Source organism: Pelophylax lessonae (genome assembly GCF_965119305.1).
Source record: "Pelophylax lessonae genome assembly, chromosome: 5".
Classification (NCBI taxonomy): Eukaryota; Metazoa; Chordata; class Amphibia; order Anura; family Ranidae; genus Pelophylax; species Pelophylax lessonae.
In genome coordinates, this window is record NC_138772.1 from 177363980 (window position 1) to 177390564 (window position 26585).

General features: G+C 41.1%; 1 protein-coding gene across 1 annotated transcript in view; it reads right to left on the reverse strand.

Moving 5' to 3' along the window:
* The window catches only part of TMC2 (transmembrane channel like 2), a gene marked incomplete at both ends in the record, with an annotated part of 186184 nt that overhangs the window by 116226 nt on the left and 43373 nt on the right, over nucleotides 1–26585 (reverse strand). The window contains 3 exons of the mRNA XM_082258912.1: nucleotides 10040–10146; nucleotides 11371–11452; nucleotides 26206–26296. Of these exons, the coding sequence (XP_082115038.1) occupies nucleotides 10040–10146; nucleotides 11371–11452; nucleotides 26206–26296 (280 nt within the window). The remainder of the gene's footprint in view (nucleotides 1–10039; nucleotides 10147–11370; nucleotides 11453–26205; nucleotides 26297–26585) is intronic.

Genomic DNA, 26585 nt, shown 5'->3' on the forward strand with positions numbered 1-26585 from the left:
CATTGCAAACCCTTATAATGGTGCTGTTAGAAGAAGCGATGTTTGGTGGTGTTGCAGCAAAAGGAGTTCCACAATAACATGCACTGTGCCCGGTGTCTCCACACATGCCCAACTCTTGGTGTTACACTCACCAGAGATCTTTCCCCTTACAAGAGGTAACCAGCATTCACAGCTCCCTCTGGCAGGGCTGTCTTTAACGCAGGTCAAAAGGGGCATCTGCCCTGGGCCCAGTCATTGTGGGGCCTAAAGCAGCTTCCCCTTGAGCCCGCACTGCCTGAAAATAGTTGATATGTGGGAGAGCCCAAGAAAATGTTTGTCCAGGGTCCAATCAGTATTAAAGATGGCTCTGCCCCCTGGCTGTAAAAGGATAACCAGGATCACCCCTAGGGCGTTTTCTCCTTCCAAATCCCCAGGGATCGATTTAGATCTGTTCTAAAATAAATGCTTAATCCAACTATAAAAGATCTCTTCCAACACCTAGAATGTGTCTCTCCGAACTCTCAAAATAGGTTTTGAAATATTCCTACACCCACTCCAAGCACTGGACACTTGTGTTTGACACCAAGAGTTGGGCACGCGTGGAGACACCGGGCACAATGCATGTTATTGTGGAACTCCTTTTGCTGCAACACCACCAAACATTGTTTCTTCTAACAGCACCATTATAAAGATTTGCAATGATGGTTGGAATGCTGGATTAATAGAAGGATTATTGCATAATACAGTGGGTACGGAAAGTATTCAGACCCCCTTAAATTTTTCACTCTTTGTTATATTGCAGCCATTTGCTAAAATCATTTAAGTTCATTCTTCTTCCTCATGAATGTACACATAGCACCCCATACTGACAGAAAAACACAGAATTGTTGACATTGTTGAAGATTTATTAAAAAAGAAAAACTGAAATATCACATGGTCCTAAGTATTCAGACCCTTTGCTGTGACACTCATGTATTTAACTCAGGTGCTTTCCATTTCTTCTGATCATCCTTGAGATGGTTCTACACCTTCATTTGAGTCCAGCTGTGTTTGATTATACTGATTGGACTTGATTAGGAAAGCCACACACCTGTCTATACAAGACCTTCCAGTATACAAGACCTTCCAGATCACAATGCATGTCAGAGCAAATGAGAATCATGAGGTAAAAGGAACTGCCTGAAGAGCTCAGAGACAGAATTGTGGCAAGGCACAGATCTGGCCAAGGTTACAAAAAGATTTCTGCTGCACTTAAGGTTCCTAAGAGCACAGTGGCCTCCATAATCCTCAAATGGAAAACATTTGAGATGACCAGAACCCTTCCTAGAGCTGGCCTTCCGGCCAAACTGAGCTATCAGGGGAGAAGAGCCTTGGTGAGAGAGGTAAAGAAGAACCCAAAGATCACTGTGGCTGAGCTCCAGAGATGCAGTCAGGAGATGGGAGAAAGTTGTAGAAAGTCAACCATCACTGCAGCCCTCCACCAGTCGGGGCTTTATGGCAGAGTGGCCCGACGGAAGCCTCTCCTCATTGTAAGACACATGAAAGCCCGCATGGAGTTTGCTAAAAAACACCTGAAGGACTCCAAGATGGTGAGAAATAAGATTCTCTGGTCTGATGAGACCAAAATAGAACTTTTTGGCCTTAATTCTAAGCTGTATGTGTGGAGAAAACCAGGCACTGCTCATCACCTGTCCAATACAGTCCCAACAGTGAAGCATGGTGGTGGCAGCATCATGCTGTGGGGGTGTTTTTCAGCTGCAGGGACAGATGAAAAGATGAATGCGGCCAAGTACAGGGATATCCTGGACAAAAACCTTCTCCAGAGTGCTCTGGACCTCAGAGTGGGCCGAAGGTTTACCTTCCAACAAGACAATGACCCTAAGCACACAGCTAAAATAACTAAGGAGTGGCTTCACAACAACTCCGTGACTATTCTTGAATGGCCCAGCCAGAGCCCTGACTTAAAACCAATTGAGCATCTCTGGAGAGACCTAAAAATGGCTGTCCACCAACGTTTACCATCCAACCTGACAGAACTGGAGAGGATCTGCAAGGAGGAATGGCAGAGGATCCCCAAATCCAGGTGTGAAAGACTTGTTGCATCTTTCCCAAAAAGACTCCTGGCTGTATTAGATCAAAAGGGGGCTTCTACTAAATACTGAGCAAAGGGTCTGAATACTTAGGACCATGTGATATTTCAGTTTTTCTTTTTTAATAAATCTGCAACAATGTCAACAATTCTGTGTTTTTCTGTCAGTATGGGGTGCTATGTGTACATTCATGAGGAAGAAGAATGAACTTAAATGATTTTAGCAAATGGCTGCAGTATAACAAAGAGTGAAAAATTTAAGGGGTCTGAATACTTTCCGTACCCACTATATGTATGTATTGTCCATTTAGAGCACAGATCACTTTATATCAGCCAAAGTTATTTTATATATATTACTGTATGGATCGAATTAAGTGTAACTGACTTGATCACATTGGGCACTTTTACTTGGCACTTGCTTATTTCGCACATATATTTATTATTATTTTTTGCCACTAATCTTTTTACTATCTAGATATTATATTTTTCTGACACATTGTTTTATCTGTACCATTTTGTTTTGTTTGATATTTTGAGGTCCCGTGTATGGCGACTTTTTTGTCACAATTATAATTATATCACACACAGAGTAGAGCCAAACCCATTTTTTGTTAAATAATTATTCATCAGACACTACCTAGCCAGTTTAAGTGGGGGCAGCAGCTCTTTTCACACATCTTTTAGTATTTATCATCCATAGCGCGGATTACACACACTTTAACAAAACATAATATATGCCCCGATATTTTTCTATAATAATATAAAGATGAGGTTACGCCGAGTAAATAGATAACATGTCATGCTTTAAAATTGCTTGCGCTCATGGAACGGTGCCAAACGACAGTACTTAAAAATCTCCATAGGCGAAGCTTTAATAATTTCTACAGGTTACCAGTATAGAGTTACAGAGGTGGTCTAGTGCTAGAATTATTGCTCTCACTCACATGTGTGGTGCAAAAACCGTTTACATATGTGGGCGTAACCCACGTATGCGTTCACTACTGCGCCCGAGCACATAGGGACAGGGGCGCTTTAAAAAAAAAAGATTTAATTTTTTAACATTTTTACACAGACCCTTTCAAATTTTTTCTTTTTGATCACTTTTATTGCTATCGCAAGGAATGTAAACATCCCTTGTGATAACAATACAGCATGACAGGTCATCTTTATGGAGAGATCTGGGGTCTAAAAGACCCCAAATCTCTCCTTTACCCTTAAAAGCAAAAGAAAAAAAATGTTATCTTTTGCTTTAAGAAAAAAACAAAACATGTTTACGTGGCTTGGGAACCACAAGTGACATCGTGATGCTGCTTTGGTCCTCCAAGAGCATAGAGATTAGCGGTGGCCATGTTGCCATCACTTATCTTTATGGTGATACACTGCCGACAATGGATCTGTAACGTAAGCCCAGGACCCACCGGGAAGTGACGGGAGGGGGGGAAGCAACGGGAGGGGGAGGGGAACCTCTCTCGCCGCTTCTAAAAATGATCCCATGGCAAATGTGCCTAAGCAAAAAGAAAATGCAGAGGATAGGGCATCTAGCTACAGCCATAACCCTGGTATTTAACGTCAAAGTCATGAAGTAGCCAAACCTGGCTGGCTAAACTGTAGCGTCATAAAACTTATTAGGGGGAAAAAATTGGCCTTCAAGAAGTATAAATCAGAGGGCACAGTATCGGCTTTCGAGCAATACAAGGAGGCAAATAAGAAAAGTAAACAAGAAATCAAGATGGCTAAAATCAACTTTGAGAGACAAATAGCGGAGGATAGTAAAAAAAACCCAAAGAAATTCTTTAAATATATCAACAGCAAAAAAACTAAGGCAGAGCATATTGCACACATAATTAACAATGATGGGAGGATGGTTACAGAGGACACTGAAAAAGCAACCGTGCTAAATGCTTTTTTCTCGTCAGTCTTTACACAGGAAAAGGAGGGGTACACTGACCATGACTGTATGGTTAGTAGTAATAAACAGGACTTGCCACCATGGCTAACAGAGGGGGAAATCAGGGAAAGGCTGGATAAACTTAACACAAACAAATCGCCAGGACCGGATGGCATACATCCGAGAGTACTCAAGGAACTCAGTAAAGTTATATCGAGACCACTGTTCCTGATCTTTGCTGACAGTATTAGGACAGGAGATGTACCAGGGGATTGGAAGAAAGCTAACGTGATTCCAATATTCAAAAAGGGCCAGAGGCATATCCCGGGAAATTATAGGCCTGTCAGTTTGACATCAGTAGTATGTAAACTTCTGGAGGGGATGATAAGGGACTATATTGTAGAGTTTGCTAAGGACAACAACATCATCAGCAGTAATCAGCACGGGTTTACAAATGGGCGTTCTTGTCAAACCAATCTCCTTACATTCTACGAGGAGGTGAGCTGTGAGCTAGATAGGGGGAGACCAGTGGATGTGGTGTACTTGGATTTCGCTAAGGCGTTTGATACAGTTCCCCACAAGCGCTTAATTTATAAAATAAGGTCTGCAGGTATCGATAGCAGGGTTTGCTCTTGGATACGGAACTGGCTAAAAAGGCGGGTCCAAAGGGTAGTAATAAACAGCGCATACTCAGACTGGTCTGAGGTGGTAAGCGGGGTCCCCCAAGGCTCAGTCCTGGGACCAACCTTGTTCAATTTATTCATAAACAACATTGAGGTCGGGATCAGTAGTTCGATATCAGTTTTTGCAGATGACACAAAATTGGGCAGGGCAATAACTTCACAACATGAAGCAGATATCCTGCAGAATGACCTGGACAAAATAACAGAGTGGGCAACGACATGGCAAATGAGGTTTAACGTGGAGAAGTGTAAGGTTTTGCACTTGGGGACTAAAAACATAAAATCACAATACACGTTAGGAGGGGAGCCCTTGGGGGAATCAAAAATGGAGAAGGATCTGGGAGTATTGGTTGATGATAGATTAGGAAACAGCATGCAATGTCAAGCGGCAGCTTCCAAAGCCAACAGAATATTAGCATGCATAAAGAAAGGGATGCATTCCAGAGATAAGACTATAATCCTTCCACTTTATAAAACTCTGGTCCGACCGCATCTGGAGTATTCCGTCCAGTTCTGGTCGCCAGTCCTCAGGAGGGATGTGTTGGAGCTGGAGAGAGTCCAGAGAAGGGCAACTAAACTAATTAGGGGATTGGAGGACCTTGACTATGAAGAGCGTCTACAATCGCTCGATTTATTCTCCCTGGAGAAGAGACGTCTAAGGGGGGACATGATAGCAATTTATAAATATCTTAATGGGGATCCCAGCTTAGAAAAAAAGCTGTTCATTCGAAGGGATTGCATGAGGACTCGAGGGCATACAATGCGATTAGAGGAGAAGCGTTTTAACCTCAGGCAACGCGGGGGGTTCTTTACTGTTAGGGCAACAAGATTGTGGAATTCTCTACCACAAGAGGTGGTTTCTGCGGGTAGTATGGTGGCTTTCAAAAGACTCTTAGACTTACATCTCAAGGATCAGAACATTCAGGGGTATGGGAGATGATTACAGCCACACATGCCTACACAGGTTGAACTGGATGGACTATTGTCTTTATTCAACCTCACCTACTATGTAACTATGTAACTATGTAAGTAAATTCCCAGTTAGGCGGTCGGCAAGTGGTTAATGCAGCTCTGAAATCATTAATATCCTATTTTATTTATTTTTAATAGTAGCCAAAACTGCCTCTGACAAGCATGCGGTAACAACTCGATCTCAGGTTTTATGAATCTCACCTGCAAAGGCATGCATCATGTGTAGTCATATGTGGTTAGATGTCCCGCCCTTTTAAAATCCTCCACAATATTTCTGTTTCAGTATTTTATTGAGGCATAGAAGCCAATATACACAGACCATAGTAAACAAAGAAAATTACACAGGCCTCGGAACAGGACAATAATACTACTGTTCCAATTAACATGCACAGAAAGCCACCCTTGGGGTCAAGCTTATAACACCTGAACTACACAATTAAGGTAGATTGACCCAGGGGCCTTGCATACAAAGGGAGAATGAACTAAAAACATAAGAGAAAGAGGAAAAGAAAGGGAAAGGAGGAAAAAGGGAAGAGGGGATGGTGGGTATATCTCACACAGACTTGGGTCAAAGATACCAAGAGGAGAAAGTTACAAAGCTCCCAGGTTAGAAGAGTTCAGGGAAGGTAGTGCATAGGTAAGCCACGGTTGTCAAATTTTACGGAAATTATGATTGCGAGTCTAGAGAACACTTGACAATTTCTCATTGACTAACAACAGTGTCATACTGTATAATCCTTAACAGACTAAGGGCCGGTTCACACTTGTGCGATGCGGGAAGGCTGCGAATACGCAGCCTGTTCCCGCAGCGCATCCGCACAAGAGGCAGTTCACACTACCATATGCGATACGCAGGGGGTGTCAATTAAATGTTAACGACACCCCCAGTTTGATCGCATATCGCAGTGCGATCTGACAGTTCGCACAGGATAGGATCGCACAAGTGTGAACCACTGTGCGATCCTAACCTGATGCGGCTGAAAAAATGCCTCCTGTGCGTCTTTGGTGCGGGTGCAGTGCGAATTTCAGCCATACAAAGTGTATGGCTGAATTTGCATCCGCACAGGAGATCGCATGTAATGAAGGAGCAGTGAACCGGCATTAAAAGGAAACCAAGGTTTTTTGACTATCACTTGTTTCACTGCCAGAAACAGGTACATAGCAGGTTAGGTTGATAGGAATAGAGGGCAGGAATTGGCTGACGAAGAAAGGCTACTCGGGCATCCCTAGGGACTATTGGGTGGAATAGGGGTTGGAGGAGGCCAAACACTGTGAACCGGAATTCAAATAAGTTTTAAACAGGACCACCAAATGAGGACCATGTCCCCACATTGACCACAGCCCCAGAAGCATCCATCACTATAATTGGGATTGACTCCAGCAATCTGGACAGGGGCCCAGTACCACCTGAAAAAGTCTTTAACCGCTTGCCGACCGCCGCAAGTACATATACTGTTGCGGTCAGCCCCTCACAGGCAAAGTGACATATGGGTACGTCACTAGCCTGTGAGGCTCTGGGGAGCGAGCGTGCGCCGCCAGAGGCGCGCTCCCATGCGGTCACGGACCCCCCCGCGCGTGTAACCGGCGGACCCGATGTCCGCCGGTCACTCGCGATCTTCGGGTGGAGAGAGAGAAAGGCAGGCGGCTGATGTAAACAAGCCGCCTGTCATTCTCCCCTGTGTAGGAATAGTGATCATACGGTTCTACTATGTAGGACCGTTGATCACTGTTCCTACAGCTCAAGCCACAGCCAATCACAGTTAGAATCACGCCCCTAGGGACACACACCACCCCTCCCTCTCAAAAAAAGTTAACCCTTTCACTACCAGTGTCATTTTACAGTAACAGTGCATATGTATAGCACTGATTACTGTAGAAATGTCACTGGTAACCCCAAAAGTGTCAAAAATGTCAGTCAAGGGTTCGATCTGTCCGCCTCAATGTCGCAGTCCCGCAAAAAAAATCGCAGATTGCCGCCATTACGCGTTAAAAAAAAAAACAACAAAAATGACAAAAATCTTTCCCTTTGTTAGTAAATGCGATAACTTTTGCGCAAACCAATCAAAATACGCGTTTTGCGATTTTTTTTACCAAACATATGTAGCATAAAACAAATTGGCCGAAAATGTTAAAAAAATTAGATTTTTACATTTTTTTGGGGGAATTTCATATAAAAAATGTGAAAAATATTGTTATTTTTGCAAAATTGACGCTCTTTTTTTGTTTATAGCGCATGATCAAAAAATCGCACAGGTGATTAAATACCACCAAAAGAAAGCTCTATTTGTGGGGAAAAAAGGACGTCAAATTCGTTTAGGTACAGCGACGCACGACCGCGCAATTGTCCGTTAAAGTCACGCAGTGCTGAATCGCAAAATACCCCCTGGTCAGGAAGGGGGTAAAATCTTCCGTGGCTTAAGTGGTTAAAAGCAGTTTCCAGGATAGACGCTTTAAACCCTCCTCAACAGTTTTAGTGGGATTTAAATCTGGGCCTTGATTAGGCCAGTCTAAAACACTTTTTTTTAATCTATTTTGTTTTTCTAAAGAAAAAACTTTTATACTCAACCCACCAAACCTATTCTCTATTTATCTATTTTTTTAACAAATGTATCTAAAAGCCCCAAATGCTTCCTAAAACATAGGTAACATAACAATCCGGTAACATCATAATACGGTTATATGGTAATTGGTTTACTCTCTTGTGCTGTGCAGTATGTAACCATCTGGTGTGTGCAGTGCCCACACTGCCTCCTATTGACTGTCAGAAAGACCCATTCCAGGGTTCTCACAAGGTCCTGCAGCTTTTAGAAGTGATGTCATGTGACAGAAGACTTGTCACCTGGTTGACTGGACCGGTGAAAAGAACAGCTTGAAACCGCTAGGTTTTTTGTGTTTTGGAGGGGTTTACAAAAAAGTTTATATAGGTACAGAAGGATGGGGTGGTAATTGGACATACCTTTTGTCCTAAGTTAACATTTAAATAACCCTTTAAAGAAACTAGTAATTAGACACTCCCAGGAAAGAAGAGAGGACTATAATGTACAAGAGTGCAAGGAGAAAGTAAAGAGGGTGGTAAGGATTTGACTCTTCTGGAGCAGTCAAATTTTCGAACATGTTCTATGGCACATTTTAACTTAATGTCAAACTGTTTACAGAAAGGGAAAACAGCAAGTAAGCATTTAAAAAACGTTGTTTCTGTACTTTTACTTGCACTTTTTTAAAGAGGATGACAGGTTCTTTTAAAAATGTTCCCTTTTGTATTAATTAGATTATTGTTAACTGTAATAATATTCATACTTTAATATGACAGGTTGCATGTTTTGTTCGCAACACTCAGCAAAAAAAGATCATCCTGAGTGACTAAATAATGTGGTACGGACAAGAAAAAGTTATCCCCACTGCAATCCTTAAGTTATCAGTTATGGTGATCCAAATCTCATATTTTTTTTCAGAAAGAAGGTATGTGACCTATAATAATGTGCTTTATATTCTGGTATATCTGGCAGAGGTAGATGTATCTAATTTTTGGTTGTTATGGGTTTTCACACACCTTTGATGTACCATTTAACCATAATATTCAATGTTCCTATTTAATTAATGTGAGCTGCGCTAGTAATTTTTATTTTCAATGTTTTATTACAGATTTAGGATACAATCCAGAGTAAGAAAGAATGTTATAACAAGCAAAACCAACATTAATGTAATAGTAGTCCACCATTACACTAAGAAGATTGACTAAAGTGTCTGAAGACGAAACAAGAAAGAATTCACAGAAAATGATAAAGGCCATAAGGCCCATAACTGCATTGGAGGACTGTATCACCAATGCTGGCTTATACCGCAATTAACAAAAGAGACAGAGAAAAGAAAGCTAAGGAGGGAGGATAAAGAAAGGAGGAATCCCAGAGGACTGTTCATGAAAAACCAATATGAAGCCCAAAATGGTAAGAGACTTAGAGGTCAATACGCATATAGCATGCCTATTGCCTCCAGACGCTTTCAAAGTGTTTGCCTGTATCTTGAAGGATGCCTCTAAGTTTTTCATGGGTTATGATCCTTGACACTTTTTGCCGTATCTAAGAAATGAGGACTGAAGTCTGTTTCCATGATCTGATTGTTAATTTAGCTGCTAACAATATCAGTTACTGAGTAGCACAGGGAACTTTCTCGAGTGGCTCATTCAACAGGGCTTGTCACTCCAAGAACCTGGCTCTGCAGGGCAAAATATCTATTCCAAAATCCCCGGGGTCTAGGCCATGACATCCCCTAAAAAAGCTGCGCTATTAATTTAACAAATGTTGCTTTGTACAATATTACAATGATCTATTCATGCCTGGCTATCAGAACATAGCAGGTTTACTTTGGAACAAAGCCTTTCATGCAGATTTTTAGCCACAAATAGTAAACAGTAGTAGAAACATTACCTACCTCTGGAATTACAACAAGTCCAAATATTAGGCCAAAGAGAACGAGATTCACCCCATACATCCATCTTAGGAATATAAAATATGAGGCAACAGATGATCCAAAGTGACCTGAAACAGCACACAATCACATGTTATCTTTTACTACGAAATACCAAGTGAGCAAAAAAACCTCTGCACTGTCCTCAGATTTATAGAGCATTGCTTCAGCTGGCTCTTCTCCATTTACTGTAATGTTCTGCGCGCTACCAGCATGGAGACTGGAGTTTCACCGAGAGCCCCGGGCCATGTATTAACGATCGGGACACAGAACTTTTGATTCCAGGTCACCTGATCGATGTAGTAGCCCTCCCCTGTGTTTCTATCTCTGTGAATGGAGGGGAAAGATACACTGTATCTTTCGCTTTCCTTGTAGAGAGGAAAAAAAGTGTGTGTAAAAATAAAATAAATAAATAAATAATAAAAAAAAAAATTTAATAAAAAATAAAGAAAAATACCTAGATCGAGCTTTGATCTAGGTTAGTGCCAGGGTTGGTGTTTAGGTCAATTAAGGGTCAAAGGTCAAGGTCAGTATTTTTGGGGCAGGATTCTTCTTTTTTTTAAATTAGCATCAGTGTCAGTGTATTTCAGGTAGCAAAAAAAAAAAAAAAAGCTAAATTCTCACTATTGCTTCTGGGCTGTACTATGGGTACAAACAACAAATAACATACGCATATGTGGTATCGCTGCGATCATAAGGAGCAGGAGAATTTATTTGGGGTTTTTCTTTGGTGGTAGGTTGTGATAGTTACAAAAAATATACAGCTAAATTTAAATAAAATTATTTTCTTTTACTATTTTTGGCCAGTGTTCCTTTGATAATAAAAAAAAATAATCAGGAGGTATCCATAACCATTTACTACCAAATGAAAGCACAGTTTGTCCTAAAAAAAAGGTATTATCCACCTGGATGCACAAAGCAGTTGTGACGATATGTATGGTTTTACTAACAAATATCAAAGTTGCAAAATTGTACATAGGCATTTAGATTTGTTTTACCCTTAGAAGGGGGTTAAAAACATTCTTCAGGAGATGGTAAGAGGCTGCACTTTCTATTTTTTACCTTCTTGGACCTTACTCGGTTTATAGAATGTTTGTTATTTAATGGTAAATGCTCAATAGGCTTGATAAAAGAAGTCACTTAATGTATAGTACAAGTTAAGCATTATTTAGACAGCTAGTCAAATTTGGAAGATTATTTAAGACAAGTGGGTGCAAGACTCCAGACTCTGAGAACACTGGGAAAGTGAATCCAATGTGCTCTTTTAAAACAATATGTACATAGATCCTACATACTTTCCACTTCTTTAATCTTCATTTCCCATGGTATGCAGGCTGTTCTAAAATTTTCAAAATCCCTTTTAAACTTTATCCATTTCTGAAAGACAGTAAACATAGATATCAAACCTTTTTGCTTAATACTTTGTCACACATCAAAAGTAAGAATAAAAACAATATTAGCACTTATGTTCAGGAAAGAGCTAAATTGGAACACTTGGCATGTCTTTTTGTATTGAGTGTTTGGAAACCAAGTCTAACAAATGAAAACAAAATTCTACGTTCATCAGATGTGCCTTTACCTTTTCAATCCAAACATTGCCTGAAAAATGTAAGCCATTGCTGGCAACTGATTGCTGTTATGCAAATGCTTTGGCTTCAATGCTTTCATCAAGTAGAGATACAGAATTATGATGTTTTCCAACTCTCCTTTGCCGCATGCTTGTTCCAGGTTAGAATTGTTCAGAGCAGTGGTCTCCAAAGTGTGACCCGGGGGCCAGATGGGGCCCTTTGCTTGCCTTTTACAGGCTCTTAGAACACTATTCCCCCACTGATACACCAACAATGGAGCATAATTCCTGTCACTGATACCAACAACAGGGTACTTATTCCTACCACTGACCCCAACAATGGGGCACTAGTCTTCCTACTGGCACCAATGATGGAACACTATTTCTCCCACTAACACCAACTAACTGCAGGGCCCTATTCTTCCCATTGACACCAATGATGGGGCACTATTCCTACCACTGACAACAACTGCCGGGCCCTATTCTTCCAATGGACACTAATAATGGTGCAATATTCCTACCCTGATACCAACAATGGAGCATTTTTTCACCCAATGACACCAATGACGGAGCACACTTCCCCTAATAATAACAATGGAGCAATATTCATTCCGCTAATACCAATGATGGGGCATTCTTTACTCTAATTGACGCCATGGCATTTTCTACTCCCACTGGACACAGTTCTACCCCCTCAAATTCTAAAATACAGTACACTGGCCCTTTGTTCAGAAAGTTTGAAGATCCCTGGTTTAGAACTACTAAAACCAGACACAGTCACCCAACTAATATTTTCAGGAGGCCAGCTATGGCAGTACCATATTTCTTTCTGAAGAGCAATTTTGAGTGCTACATTCTAGGATTGTCTCCAAAAGTGTCCATTATTAGTAAAAGAATCCACAATAAATAGAAATAACCAGCTGCAGAACAGTGGGCTTGATTTATTAAAACTGGAGAGTGCAAAATCTGGCGCAGCTGTGCATTGTAGCCAATCAGCTTTCACCTTCAGCTTGTTCAATTAACCACTTCAGCTCCAGGAGATTTATCCCCCCTTCATGACCAGGTCATTTTTTGCGATACGGCATTGTGGTACTTTAATCAACGATTGCATCCCCTGCAACACTGTACCCAAATAAAAGTAATATTAATGTATTCCCTTAAATAGAGCTTTCTTTTGGTGCTATTTGATCAACTCTGAGTTTTTTTATTTTTTGTGCTATAAACAAAAAAAGCCGAAAAAAATAAAATAACATTTTTAAGTTTCTGTAATAAAAGATATCCAATAAAAAAATGTAAAAAATCTAATTTCTTCATCAATTTAGGCCAATATGTATTCTGCTTCAGCTTTTTGGTAAAAAAAAATCCCAATAAGCGTCTATTGATTGGTTTGGGCAAAAGGTTTAGCATCTACAAACTATGGGATATATTTATGGAATTTGTTTTATTTATTTTTTTACTAGTGATTTCGGCAATCAGCAACTTATGGCAGGACTATATTGTGGCGGACAAATCAGACACTAACTGACACTTTTTTGGGAACTAGTGACACTAATACAGCGATCAGGGCTAAAAATATGCACTGTCACTGTACTAATGACACTGGCTGGGAAAGGGGTTAACATCAGGGGCAATCAAAGTGTTAACTGTGGGCCTAGCCTTTATTTTTGTATAGTGTGGGAGGTGTTTTTCCTAGGGGAAGGCTCTGATCCATGTTCCTGTTTTGCAGGAATACAGGATCCATGCCTTCCCTACTAACAAAATGGCAATCTGCCTTGTGTACATAGGCAGACTGCTGTTCTGCCTCTGTAGCAAATGATCGGTAGATGTTGGTGTACATTGCGTCTGAGGTACCCGCTGATTGGCTCCTGCTGTGTATAATCACAGCGGGAGCAAGCTGCCGGAGCATTTGCACCCACTACCCAGAAGTGCAGGATCCTGTATATATACACATGATCCTGAGCACAGTGGCTGCTCTGTAGCCGCATGTCTGTTATAGGGTGGTCGCTAATGGTTAACCACTTGCCGACTGCCTAACGCCGATCTACGTCGGCAGTCAGCCCCTCACAGGCAAAGTGACGTAGGGCTACGTCACTAGCTTGTGAGGGTCTAGGGAGCGAGCGCGCGCCCCCGGAGGCGCGCTCCCGCGTGGTCACGGACCCCCCCGCGCGTGTGACCGGCGGACCCGATGTCCGCCGGTCACTCTGCGATCGGCGGGGGAGAGGGAGAAAGTCAGGCGGTTTGTGTAAACAAGCTGCCTGTCATTCTCCCCTGTGTATGAAGGATGATCATACGGTTCTACTATGTAGAACCGTTGATCACTCTTCATACATCTGAAGCCACAGCCAATCACAGTAGAAAGCACGCCCCTAGGGACACACATAGCCCCTCCCTTTCAAAAAAAGTTAACCCCTTCAATGCCAGTGTATTTTTACAGTAACAGTGCATATGTATAGCACTGATTACTGTAGAAATGTCACTGGTAACCCCAAAAGTGTCAAAAATGTCAGTCAAGGGTCCGATCTGTCTGCCGCAATGTCGCAGTACCGAAAAAAATCTCAGATCGCCGCCATTGCGCGTTAAAAAAAAAAAAAATGACAAAAATCTTTCCCTTTGTTAGTAAACGCGATAACTTTTGCGCAAACCAATCAAAATACGCTTTTTGCGATTTTTTTTACCAAACATAGGTAGCATAAAACAAATTGGCCGAAAATGTTAAAAAAAGTTGATTTTTACATTTTTTTTGGGGGGGAATTTCATATAAAAAATGTGAAAAATATTGCTATTTTTGCAAAATTTATGCTCTTTTTTTGTTTATAGCGCGTGATCAAAAAATCGCACAGGTGATCAAATACCACCAAAAGAAATCTCTGTTTGTGGGAAAAAAAGGACGCCAAATTCGTTTAGATACAGCGTCGCACGACCGCACAATTGTCCGTTAAAGTCACGCAGTGCCAAATCGCAAAATACCCCCTGGTCAGGAAGGGGGTAAAATCTTCCGGGGCTTAAGTGGTTAAGCCTTGACAAAAAAAAAAACAAAGCTAATTGGTTTCTATGCAGAGCTGCACCAGATTTTGCACTATCCAGTTTTAGTAAAGCAACCCCAGGTCGTCCTATAATAGTTTTTCTTTCCCTGATGAATGGGGCACTTCCAGACCCCTGAAACACATTCATTACCCTTTAAACTTTTGGACTTTTACCTTTGAGCATTGCACTCTATATTGTTTTTCAGGTGCGAATCTACAGGTCTTTTAGGTCACCAGTGCATATGAGTTGCCTGCTCAGTGCAAACACACTAAAATGAATTGCACCCAATGGTTAAGAACTAGCTCCATCCATTTACCCCTTGTTTATATTTTTCTCTGAGAGGTATACTTTAAGAGCCCTGTTCATTTTTTCACACTTGAGTTGCCATTTCTACTAGTAGTACTGAAATCTGCTGCAGTGTGTGATTCATCAAACGGAGAAAATAATGTGTGAATTTTTTTTTACCTATGCTTTATTAACATCAGAAATATTTTCTTAAGCCACAAATGTCAATTCAATACCTGAATGTTAACATTGATTTAGCTTTTTGCCAGGTACAACCTTGTGAAAAGATACATTCAAACTGTTACAGCGCTACCCTTCTGATTAATTGCTGAATCCCAGAATCTCTTGGAAATTAAAATGAAAACCCTCACTACTAATTGTGTTTATATACAGTGATAACCTCAATGATCAATGTTTGCTGCTGTTACTAAGGCAAAAACCTCAAACTACAGATAATATTTCTCACATTGCTACCCCTTTTAATTCTTATACCCGACTTATATAAATGATCATAGCAATGCTCCAAATGCTACATTCAATACGTTCATAAAAATGCATAAAACAATGTGAATGTAGCCAGTGATTTATTTTGGTTTTGTTCTGTCCTAGGCAACACTAAAATCTGGCGCCCCCTTCATCTAAATTTGTCCCACCACTTCCATTTAAAATCCACCCCTTTCTCATTAGACTCCACCTCTTCCTTTTAGAGATCCACCTCTTCAGAGGTGGGGGAGAAAGGGGGGAGAGAGAGGGGGATAAGAGAGAGAGAGAGAGAGAGAAAGGGGAGGGGGTGAGAGAGAGAGGGGTAAGAGAGAAAGGGGGGTGAGAGAGAGAGGGGGAAAGAGGTGGGGGGAGAGAGAGAGGGGGGGTGAGAGAGAGAGGGGGGTGAGAGAAAGAGGTGGGGTGAGAGAGAGGGGGGGTTGAAAGGGAGAGAGGGGGGTGAGAGGGCGGGATGAGAGGGTGGGATGAGAGAGAGGGATGAGAGAGGGGAGTGACAGAGATAGGGGATGAGAGAGAGGGGGGCTCCCCTATACTACATCAAGAGGCTCTTCCACCCCCCCCCCCCCAAAAATGACACCAGACTAATTTTCCCGCAGCCCGCTGGCTCCTTATTACCAGCTGTGTAAAGCGAGACTGCGGAGGCACGATCACCGCATGGGACTCCGACCTGCTGGCCTCTGGTTTCAGGCCCCTGGGAGCGGTGCCACCCCCCTGAAAAATGCTGCCAAGAGCAAACGCCTTGTTTGCCTTGTGGCAGATACACCCCTGGATGTAGCAACAATTTATAGTCCACAATACTCTTAAACAGTTCTCATAGTGCTTCTGATGCTGTAAACCAAATGTGGGCCAGATACTCACTCAAATTTAATTCATCCATGCCAATGTGAATTCATCAGTGCAGTCTCTTGCGCAGATAATCAATTTGTGCTGTGTATACTCAATAATGTGCTCATCTCGTATCCACACTCACCAGAAGGTATGGGCCAGTCTGTTTATAAACTATTATTTTAATAAAGTGGATTCACACTATGGGAGCACTCCCTTGTTTGTTCTTGCAGCCATGAGAGACACAGGGGCTTCCCTGCAGACTGTACTAACAGAGGTAGGAGGGGAACAAAAGTACAGTGACGGAGAGTACACATCTGGAGATACCATCCTTTAAAGGCGCATCTGACTTGCATGCCTATGCATGGGATCCATACTTTTTGGTAAGTGTGGACATTATTGAGTATGCACAGCACAAATTGATTATCAGCACAATAGACTGCACAGATGAATTCGCATTGACACGGATGAATTACATTTGAATGAGTAACTGACACACATTTGGTTTACAGCATCGGAAGGATTATGAGAACTATTTAAGAGTATTGTGGGCTATAAATTATTGCTATATCCGCATAATTGTATGCATATTTACGAACAGTAATGGGAGTAGTGTAATGCTAGATGTAGCATTTGGTGCATTGTTGTGATCATTTATACAAGTCAGGTATAAGAATTAAAAGGTGTGGCGCTGTGAGTAATGTTATCAATTGTGAATAGATAGTATCTTGCAGGTTTAACTCGGTCTCTGTTGTATTAAAATTAGCCCTAATGTGTTAATAAATAATAGGCATAGAGGTCTTGATGTTTTTATAGCAATCTGTATGCACCTTAACATCAGAAAGATGCTTACTCCTTGAGTCGGGTACTTTAGAACAGACAGTTCAGGGTATCCCTCTCTGGGTCAGTCTTTTAAACTAGCCTCTAGAGGCTGCGAGATGTTCATCTCTGAAAAGATTTGAGAATTTCCCCTGGACAGTGTTGAGTTTGACATTCATGACAACACTGGCTTTCTTATAGTAAATATGGTTTCCTTTTTCAGATCCCCTCTTCAAATGACCCCCCACTTCCAACAGTGTGGTTTCTGCACATGTGTGTCACTCCTTACTTCTCTACAAGTAAGTATCCTTTTTTGGAAGGTTGTGTACTACCCTAAATGGGATCATTTAAATCCAAAGGCCTTCATGGGACCTGATTACTAGAAGATAGATTTTTTAAAATCTCTGAGCAGTGGTCCTCTGAAGAAGTCTCCATAGATTCGTCTTTCCTATTCCCTATCAGGTGATTATTTCTATTGCTAGTACAAGCATTCTTACCCCTTGCTCCTTGCAGAGGATTCTGTTTTTTTTACAGTGGTAGTTTGGATGATTCAGATCTTAAAATATCATATAATCCTATATTTAATAACAGGTTAGACAGTTGTACAGTGTGGCTACCACATTCATGAAACACCTTGATTTTGAATTTGGAGGACTTCTTTTCATTAGTACCTTCTTTTTTCCACCTTAAAGAGTTTTTCCCCCTTCTTTCTATTAAGATTTCTCCCCAGAATCCCTCCCTTCACATAAGAGTCCTCGCTTCCCCTCCCTTTACATTAGAGCCCTCACTATACCTCTTTCACATCAGAGTCATCAGTCCCCTCTTTTATCTCCTTTCCTATCAGAGTCCTCCGTCTCTCCCCCCCACACTCAATCCTACTGCATGCCTGAAACACCTGGGTTTTGTTTGGAAGGACTTCCTTCTGGTTTTGGTTCACATGTTTTTTGTTCTATGCTAGTTTGCGTTTCAATATGTCCTCATCTCTGCCTACCCTTTTATACAGGTGTTGTTGATCACTCCATTCTCTCCCTAATAAGGATTTAGGATTAGTACTTTCTTTCTTCCACCTCAATGGTTTTTCTCCCTTCTCGCCACTTAGATTTCTCTCCATCACTTTAGAGTCCCCCCTTTCACACGAGAGTCCTTGCTTCCCCTCCCTTCACATTAGAGTCATCACTATCCCTCTTTAACATCAGAGTTATCAGTCCCCTCTCTCATCCCTTCACATCAGAGTCTTCATTTCCCCCACACATTCTTTAAAATCAGAGTCCTCAGTTCCCCCTCACCCATTTTATCGCAGTGGAGTCCTCAGTTTCCGTCCCCCTTTTCACAAGTGGGTCCTAGCTCCTGCTCTTCACCATAGCTGCCATGAGTGCTGCCTGCCTTGGATAAGCATCATGTGTTACCACCATAGTACTGGCAGCTGGCTCACCTGCACCCTGGAAATGTATGATGCTGTGTGTGAGTGAGAAATGCTTGTCTATCAGGTAATATTCTGTGATATCATGGAACCTTCTCTCCCTGAAGTCCAAGGTTTGGAGTGTACAACTTTAGCCTTTGGCTGTTGACTGTTTGGTTTTTCTCTGGACATGATCTTTCTGTCAAATCTTGCTGTCAATGAAGCCAAGGCTTAGGTATGTTAGGCTTATGCTGTTCCTGCAGTTATCCAAAAATGTTTTTTTTCTTTTTGCTATTGTATGTTAGTACTGTATGATAGAATGTTTATTTGAATTTCTATTTAGAGAAATATTTTCTCTCTGGGACTTAGCTCCATAAACATTTCCTTTTTTGTTGATCACCTTAGTTGTTTGTCTAGTTTTCTCCCGGTCAGGTAGTGTGCTTTTCTGCCTATTTTTTGGTGGATGGTTTGTTGGACCGATACTTCGATGTTTGAGGCTCATAATTCCTTCAGATAGCAGTTTTTCCCCTTGTTGGTGATGATCTGTTCTGGTCTGGAGCACCAGGTAGGTCCTCATTGCTCCTGGGTCATGACAATTTCCAAATTGAGTTGGCCCTTCTACATCTTGCCTTGATTCCTACATAGGTTGTTTGGACCATTTTCAGCACTATCTACAACCCTCTAACACCCTATAAACACACTGGTTTGCTAAGGTGCCTCTCAGGTGGTTGTGCAATTTTCCTGGCAAATAGAAAATCAATTTAACCCACACATTTTTGTGACATGCATTATTATGATCACTAATCAAACCAATGTTTATCATTTGCTTCCCCTGCAATTTTTAGAATGAATAACTCTAACACTGTGATTATTCTGATCAGTGCCTAAAAGCATAGTCTAAGATTTATATTCATTATGATTTGGATAATTTAACAAGCAATGATTCACCCTTCTTAAAAGAGCAATCACAATTTTACATCTTAAATGTGATGGCACGAATTTCCTATTTATGCAAAACAACAAACAATTTGACAGCTTAGCTAGTATATCTTAGGTATGTATTTTTATCTCTACATAATCGTGTCGTTTTCTAAATTGTTACAAAAAATTAGGCCAGTCTGCATTTAATTTCTGCAGTATAGGGTAGTATGTGTCAACAGAGACTGATATTCTAAAAGGTGTAAGTTTTACTTCTGTGATTCTGTGCTCTAAAACAAGTTAGGTTAAAGTACCTTTTTATCTTCTAAAAAAAATGTGCTGTAAAGCTTACCTTTAGCCCATGCTTTTCACTTTGTTTTGCAGGGTGTCTTTTTACCAGGACATAATGTGATGAGAAATCTGTCCAGTGAGGACATATTCAGTAAAAAAACACCTGTTTAACAGTAACATGGGGCAAGGTTTGAACAGCTCCTGAGTTATTGTTACTGTCTGGGTCTGCCAGTTTGGGTGACACTGACAACCATTCCCCTAATTACCTTGTCTTGTGGCGACAGAAACAGGAACTTTGGTGAAATCTCAGTGTCAAGGATAGCAATAAAAATTTTACAAAATCATTTACTATACTTAAAGTGGATCTTCATTTCCCCCCCAGTGCCACCATTATAGCATGTGTGCAGGTGTGTTTACTGAGACCTGAAAGAGCCCTTAAGCACACTCTCAGGTGACTTCCTATGCATGCACAAGGACCGTCTTTGTACCCGGGGCCCAAACCCCTGTGGCACATCTGCGCAAGAGCATGGGGGGGGGGGCAAGGTGGTTAAAAAATTGTAATTCTCACCCAAGAAATATGGAAGTTCTGCTTTGAAGCACACATGAATGTCACAGATTAAATTATACTGTTCAATTTGAGTCTATTCTATAAGTCTATTCAAACCAAAAGAGAAAGGAAATATGGCTGGAGTTGAGCTTTTAGTGTAAACATGTTTTTAGGATGGTGTAAAACATACTGTTACAGTAGATTTTCATTGTATTTAATACCTTGTCAGGGAACATATAGACCACAAAATACCTTTTGTGCTTCTTGATTAGCCTTCTCCATCAATTTTGGACTTAAATTCATAAGACTCTAAATTCCTCTATGACTGTTTAACAGAATACTGTATGTAAGCTTGCGTTGCAATTCTTACAAACAAAATACTCTTTAGAAATATTACTGTACACTTTCTCAGGTGGATATCAAATAAAAAAGATGGCACAGCGTCACATTATCAGTCGAACAGCCTGGACTGAGTATTCTAGACTAAGCAAAAAGAACATTGTTTGAAATCCCTCCACAGCATAGAACTTCCATGTTTACCCCGCAGACCACTTCCTCTGTAATTCTAGTCATTCGGTATTCACAACGGTGAATGATCTAGTGGTACTACCTGTAGTGTATTGTGAGTGTAGATATATATATATATTTATTCAAGAAAAAGTATGTGAACCCTTTGGATATGGATTTCTGCACAAATTGGTCATAAAATGTGATCTGATCATCATCTAAGTCACAACAATAGACAATCACAGTCTGCTTAAACTAATGACACACAAAGAATGAAATGTTGCCATGTTTTTACTAATCACACCATGTAAACATTCACAGTGCAGGTGGAAAAAGTATGTGAACCCTTGGATTTAATAACTGGTTGAACCTCCTTTGGCAGCAATAACTTCAACCAAACATTTCCTGTAGTTGCAGATCAGACGTGCACAACGGTCAGGAGTAATTCTTGACCATTCCTCTTTATAGAACTGTTTCAGTTCAGCAATATTCTTGGGATGTCTGGTGTGAATCGCTTTCTTGAGGTCATGCCACAGCATCTAAATCGGGTTGAGGTCAGGACTCTGACTGGGCCACTTCAGAAGGCGTATTTTCTTCTGTTTAAGCCATTCTGTTGTTGATTTACTTCTATGCTTTGGGTCATTGTCCTGTTGCAACACCCATCTTCTGTTGAGCTTCAGCTGGTAGACAGATGGCCTTAAGTTCTCCTGCAAAATGTCTTGATAAACTTGGGAATTCATTTTTCCTTCAATGATAGCAATCCATCCAGGCCCTGACACAGCAAAGCAGCCCAAAACCATGATGCCCCCCCAACATACTTCACAGTTGGGGTGAGGTTTTGATTTAGTGCTTTACGTATTGTAGATTCGCTAACAGGGATGTTAGCATTTGCCAGTGACTTTTGTAAGTCTTTAGCTGACACTCAAGGATTCTTCTTCACCTCATTGAGCAGTCTGCGCTGTGCTCTTGCAGTCATCTTTACAGGACGGCCACTCCTAGGGAGAGTAGCAGCAGTGCTGAACTTTCTCCATTTATAGACAGTTTGTCTTACCATGGACTGATGAACAGCAAGGCTTTTGGAGATACTTTTATAACCCTTTCCAGCTTTATGCAAGTCAACAATTCTTAATCATAGGTCTTCTGAGAGCTATTTTGTGCGAGGTATCATGACATCAGGCAATGCTTCTTGTGAAAAGCAAACCCAGAACTGGTGTGTGTTTTTTTATAGGGCAGGGCAGCTGTAACCAACACCTCAAATCTCATCTCATTGATTGGACTCCAGTTGGCTGACATCTCACTCCAATTAGCTCTTGGAGATGTCATTAGTCTAGGGGTTCATATACTTTTTCCACCTGCACTGTGAATGTTTACATGGTGTGTTCAATAAAAACATGGCCACATTTCATTCTTTGTGTGCTATATATATATATATCTATATATATATATATATATATCTATATATATATATATATATATATATATATATATATATATATATATATATTTATACAGTATATATTCACATACGTACATTCTTGGACAGGCCAGTGACAAGTCAATTTTTCACATCAAAGGGACTCCTAATTAAACCTAATGTTATGCAATAGACAGATACCTTACCTTGGGATTTGGGGAATAACCTGTTTATATTTACATTAGACAAAGGAAGATATCTACAAAGGGTTGTGAAATGCAGATTTATCTGGTTAGGCATGAAAAGGGTCTTAAAGATCCAAGGAGGTGAGTTAAATGTTTTTCCTAGTTTGTGGTACATTTCAAATGGTACATTTTGGTGCAGATTTAAGGATGATTTGGCTATACAGTACCAGAAGTAGTAGTAGTGATGGTAATTAGACTTTTATGGCTCATAGGGCAACTTGTTTACCTGGGAAACACTATAGTTACCTTAATTGCTAGTTCTAGTAACTACAAGTAGGGTCTTTTCTTGATTAACAACAAGATCAAAAGTATTTGGTCAACCAATCAGAAACCCCTCCAGTGTTAGACACTGGTATTTCAAGTAAAGTTTTTAGCTGTTAAGAGTCATTCATTTCATTGACACATCATAATTATGGAAGCACAGGTCTAGATGAGAACACACATTATTGCATGCATGGAAGATACCTAGGTGCATATTATAGGTGGGACATAAATTCTGGATGGTGTAGTGTTTCTATGCTTCCTATGACAGAAATGGAGTAAGGCTGGCCATACACGGTGCAAACTTCTTTTTCTTGCAACCATGGATTACAGGAAGGAAATTTGCACGACTCCCCCATCAACACAGACACTGCTGACAGGAGAATTGTCAGGGTGCAGGTAAAATAAGGCAGTCTATTGGAGCAAACAACAATAAACGCACAGCAAGAGAAAGGACCCAGATCAGGAAGAGCCAAGGGCAAGTCCAGAAGTGAGTGGTCATCCAAGCCAGGGTCAAGTCCAGAAGTGGGTAGTCTGCCGATGCTGGGTTGTCTGTCGATGCGGGGTCGAGAGCCAGGAGAGTTGTCAGCCAAGCCTGGTCAGACATGGAGGAACACAGAGAACAGAAGACTGCTAGCAGTGGATCACCTTGGAGCACAAACCCAAGGGCAAGGATTGCAACCCATCAGGTGATTGATATAGTCAGGTGTGCAGCATCATCACTGTGTGACATCCAAGCAGCAGACAAGTGTTGATGCAATCAGAGTTTATAAGAGGCAGCAGTCTGCACATGTCCAAGATGGCTGCCAACAGGAGAGCAAGGTCAGACCTTGACAGAAATCCCTCCTGCAGAGTGATTGTCTGCTCCCAGAGGGGGGTGAGGGTGAGCGGGGGAAGCCGTCCCTGCCAGGAAAAGACAGTAATTATTGCTACTGGCTATAGCAGCTGCTAGCGGATAAGAGAATCTGGCAGGCTGGTTGCACCCAAGTTGCTCAACTTGGTACATTCAGCCTGCCCATTAACAGTTCGAATCTTTGCCGGTTTAGTAGGAAGTGGCTGAGATTCGAACCATGTATGGCCGGCCTAAGTATTTTAAATGGGACTCTGAGGGCCTCTGATAATTGTAATATTTACAAATACTCTATGGACTCTCATCACCTGTTTGGAAGACCAATAAATGTGTCTCTGAATAAACCAAGTTGCTGCGGGAAAATGTATTTTGGATTAGAGGAGTTTGCATTCCATATCAGCTAGCGCACTCTTGCCTCAACAACAATATTCATACCAATAGTTATCACTTCTCATGCTTCTATATCACAACTCAACCTGACATTAATTCATGTATATTTAAAGCATGTGAAACATTGTAAATACTTATGCAGAGATAAGCAGCAGGATGTAAATGAGATCTCACTAAAGAACCATTTTATGAGGTAAGGAATAGTCTCTCTTTGATGGCATTTTAAGCTCTAACAAGGTTGAAATTTGTTAACTAGGCTATTTTATTAGGCATGTCTAATCAATATAATGTTAAATTAAGGGAACTTTATTGTCTGAATTAATTAAAATACTCTTACAAAGAAAGTGCCTATGGTGCTTACCTTCAAAAACATAAATTGTAACATAAACTCTCAGTTGGAAGGCCATTTCTACATACAATCACCTGCCAAAAAAACCTAGGATAAAGACTCTGTGGATACAAGATCTGTTTGACAACTAAATATACAGAATCTCACAAAAGTGAGTACATCCCTAACATTTTTTGTAAATATTTTATTATATCTTTTCATGTGACAACACTGAAGAAATGACACTTTGCTACAATGTAGAGTAGTGAGTGTACAGCTTGTATAGCAGTGTCAATTTGCTGTCCCCTCAAGATAACTCAACACACAGCCATTAGTGTCTAAACTGCAGGCAAACAAAGTGAGTACACCCCTAAGAGAAAATGTTGAAATTGGGCCCAAAGTGTAAATATTTTGTGTGGCCACTATTATTTTTCAGCACTGCCTTAACTCTCTTGGACATGGAGTTCACCAGAGCTTCACAGGTTGCCACTGGAGTCCACATAGCTGGTGGATGTTAGCGACCTTGCGCTCCTCCACCTTCCGTATGAGGATGCCCCACAGATGCTCCATAGAGTTTAGGTCTGGAGACATGCTTGATCAGTCCGTCATCTTTACCCTCAGCTTCTTTAGTAAGGCAGTGGTCATCTTGGAGGTGTGTTTTGGGTTGTTATGTTGGAATACTACCCTCCGGCCCAGTCTCCAAAGAAAGGGGATCATGCTCTGCTTCAGTATGTCACAGTACATGTTGGCATTCATTGTTCCCATAATGAACTGTAGCTCCCCAGTGTCGGTAGCACTCATGCAGCCCCAGACCATGACACTCCAACCACCATGCTTGACTGTAGGCAAGACACACTTGTCTTTGTACTCCTCACCTGGTTGCTGCTACACACGCTTGACACCATATGAACCAAATAAGTTGATCTTGGTCTCATTAGACCACAGGACATGGTTCCAGTAATCCATGTCCTTAATCTGCTTGTCTTCAGTAGTTTGTGGGCTTTCTTGTGCATCATCTTTAGAAGAAGCTTCCATCTGGGATGACAGCCATGCAGACCAATTTGATGCAGCGTATGGTCTGAGCACTGACAGGTTGACCCCCACCCCTTAAACCTCTGCCACAAAGCACTTATATATCTATTTCCAAAAGACAACCTCTAGATATGATGCTGAGCATGTACGCTCAACTTCTTTGGTCTACCATGGCGAGGCCTGTTCTGAGTGGAACCTGTTCCGTTAAGCCGCTGTATGGTCTTGGCCACCATGCTGCAGCTCAGTTTCAGGGTCTTGGCAATCTTCTTATAGCCTAGGCCATCTTTATGTAGAGCAACAATTCTTTTTTTCCAGATCCTCAGAGAGTACTTTGCCATGAGGTGCCATGTTGAACTTCCAGCGACCAGTATGAGTGTGAGAGCGATCACTCCCCATTCACACCTGAGACCTTGTAACACTAACGAGTCACATGACAAAGAAAATGCCAAATTGGGCCCAGTTTCGACATTTTCACTTAGGGGTGTACTGACTTTTGTTGCCAGTGGTTTACACATTAATGGCTGTGTGTTCAGTTATTTTGAGGGGACAGCAAATTTACACTGTTATACAAGCTGTACACTCACCACTTTACATTGTAGCAAAGTATCATTTCTTCAGTGTCATCACATGAAAAGGTATAATAAAATGATTACAAAAATGTAAGGGGTGTACTCATTTATGTGAGATACTGTATATTTACTTTTTGTAAAACAAATCCCTAAGTAACGTTCAACATATAGAAAGACTTGTTCTTGTCATCTTATTGTTCACTTTTAGGTCCTGTCTGTGTGGACAGGTTTAGCCATTAGTTTGACATCATTTTGAGATGTTGAAGGCACCTATATGCCATGCTCAATGCTAAGGTAGTATACTCTAACAACTAATGTATGGCATTTGTCCAAGCCTATATGTATGCTTCTTCCATACCTTTAACATCATGACTTTGTAGGCATACAATTTCTTCCCTTTTCCCTTTCCCAAAGCACCTTCAAATTTCTCCACAAACTTTTGTGCATCCCTAGGAAAAACAAAGATTATAGTTATTACCTCCCACATTGTAGTGCATAAAACAAAGCCTCAATATAAGAAATGCCACACTGGTTGTGGCAATGAAATCAATAGACAGTACATAAATAAAATTCATAAAATTCAGTTTCACCACCACCATGGGTGTGTGATGAATCCTCCACATTCACAAATCATGATTTTTTGGCCGAACCTTTGGCAGGTTAGCCCCCAAAAATAAGGAACAATTTATAATGCAGTGCATAGCTATTGCCCCATGTCATCGGAGTCAAAAGAGCCAA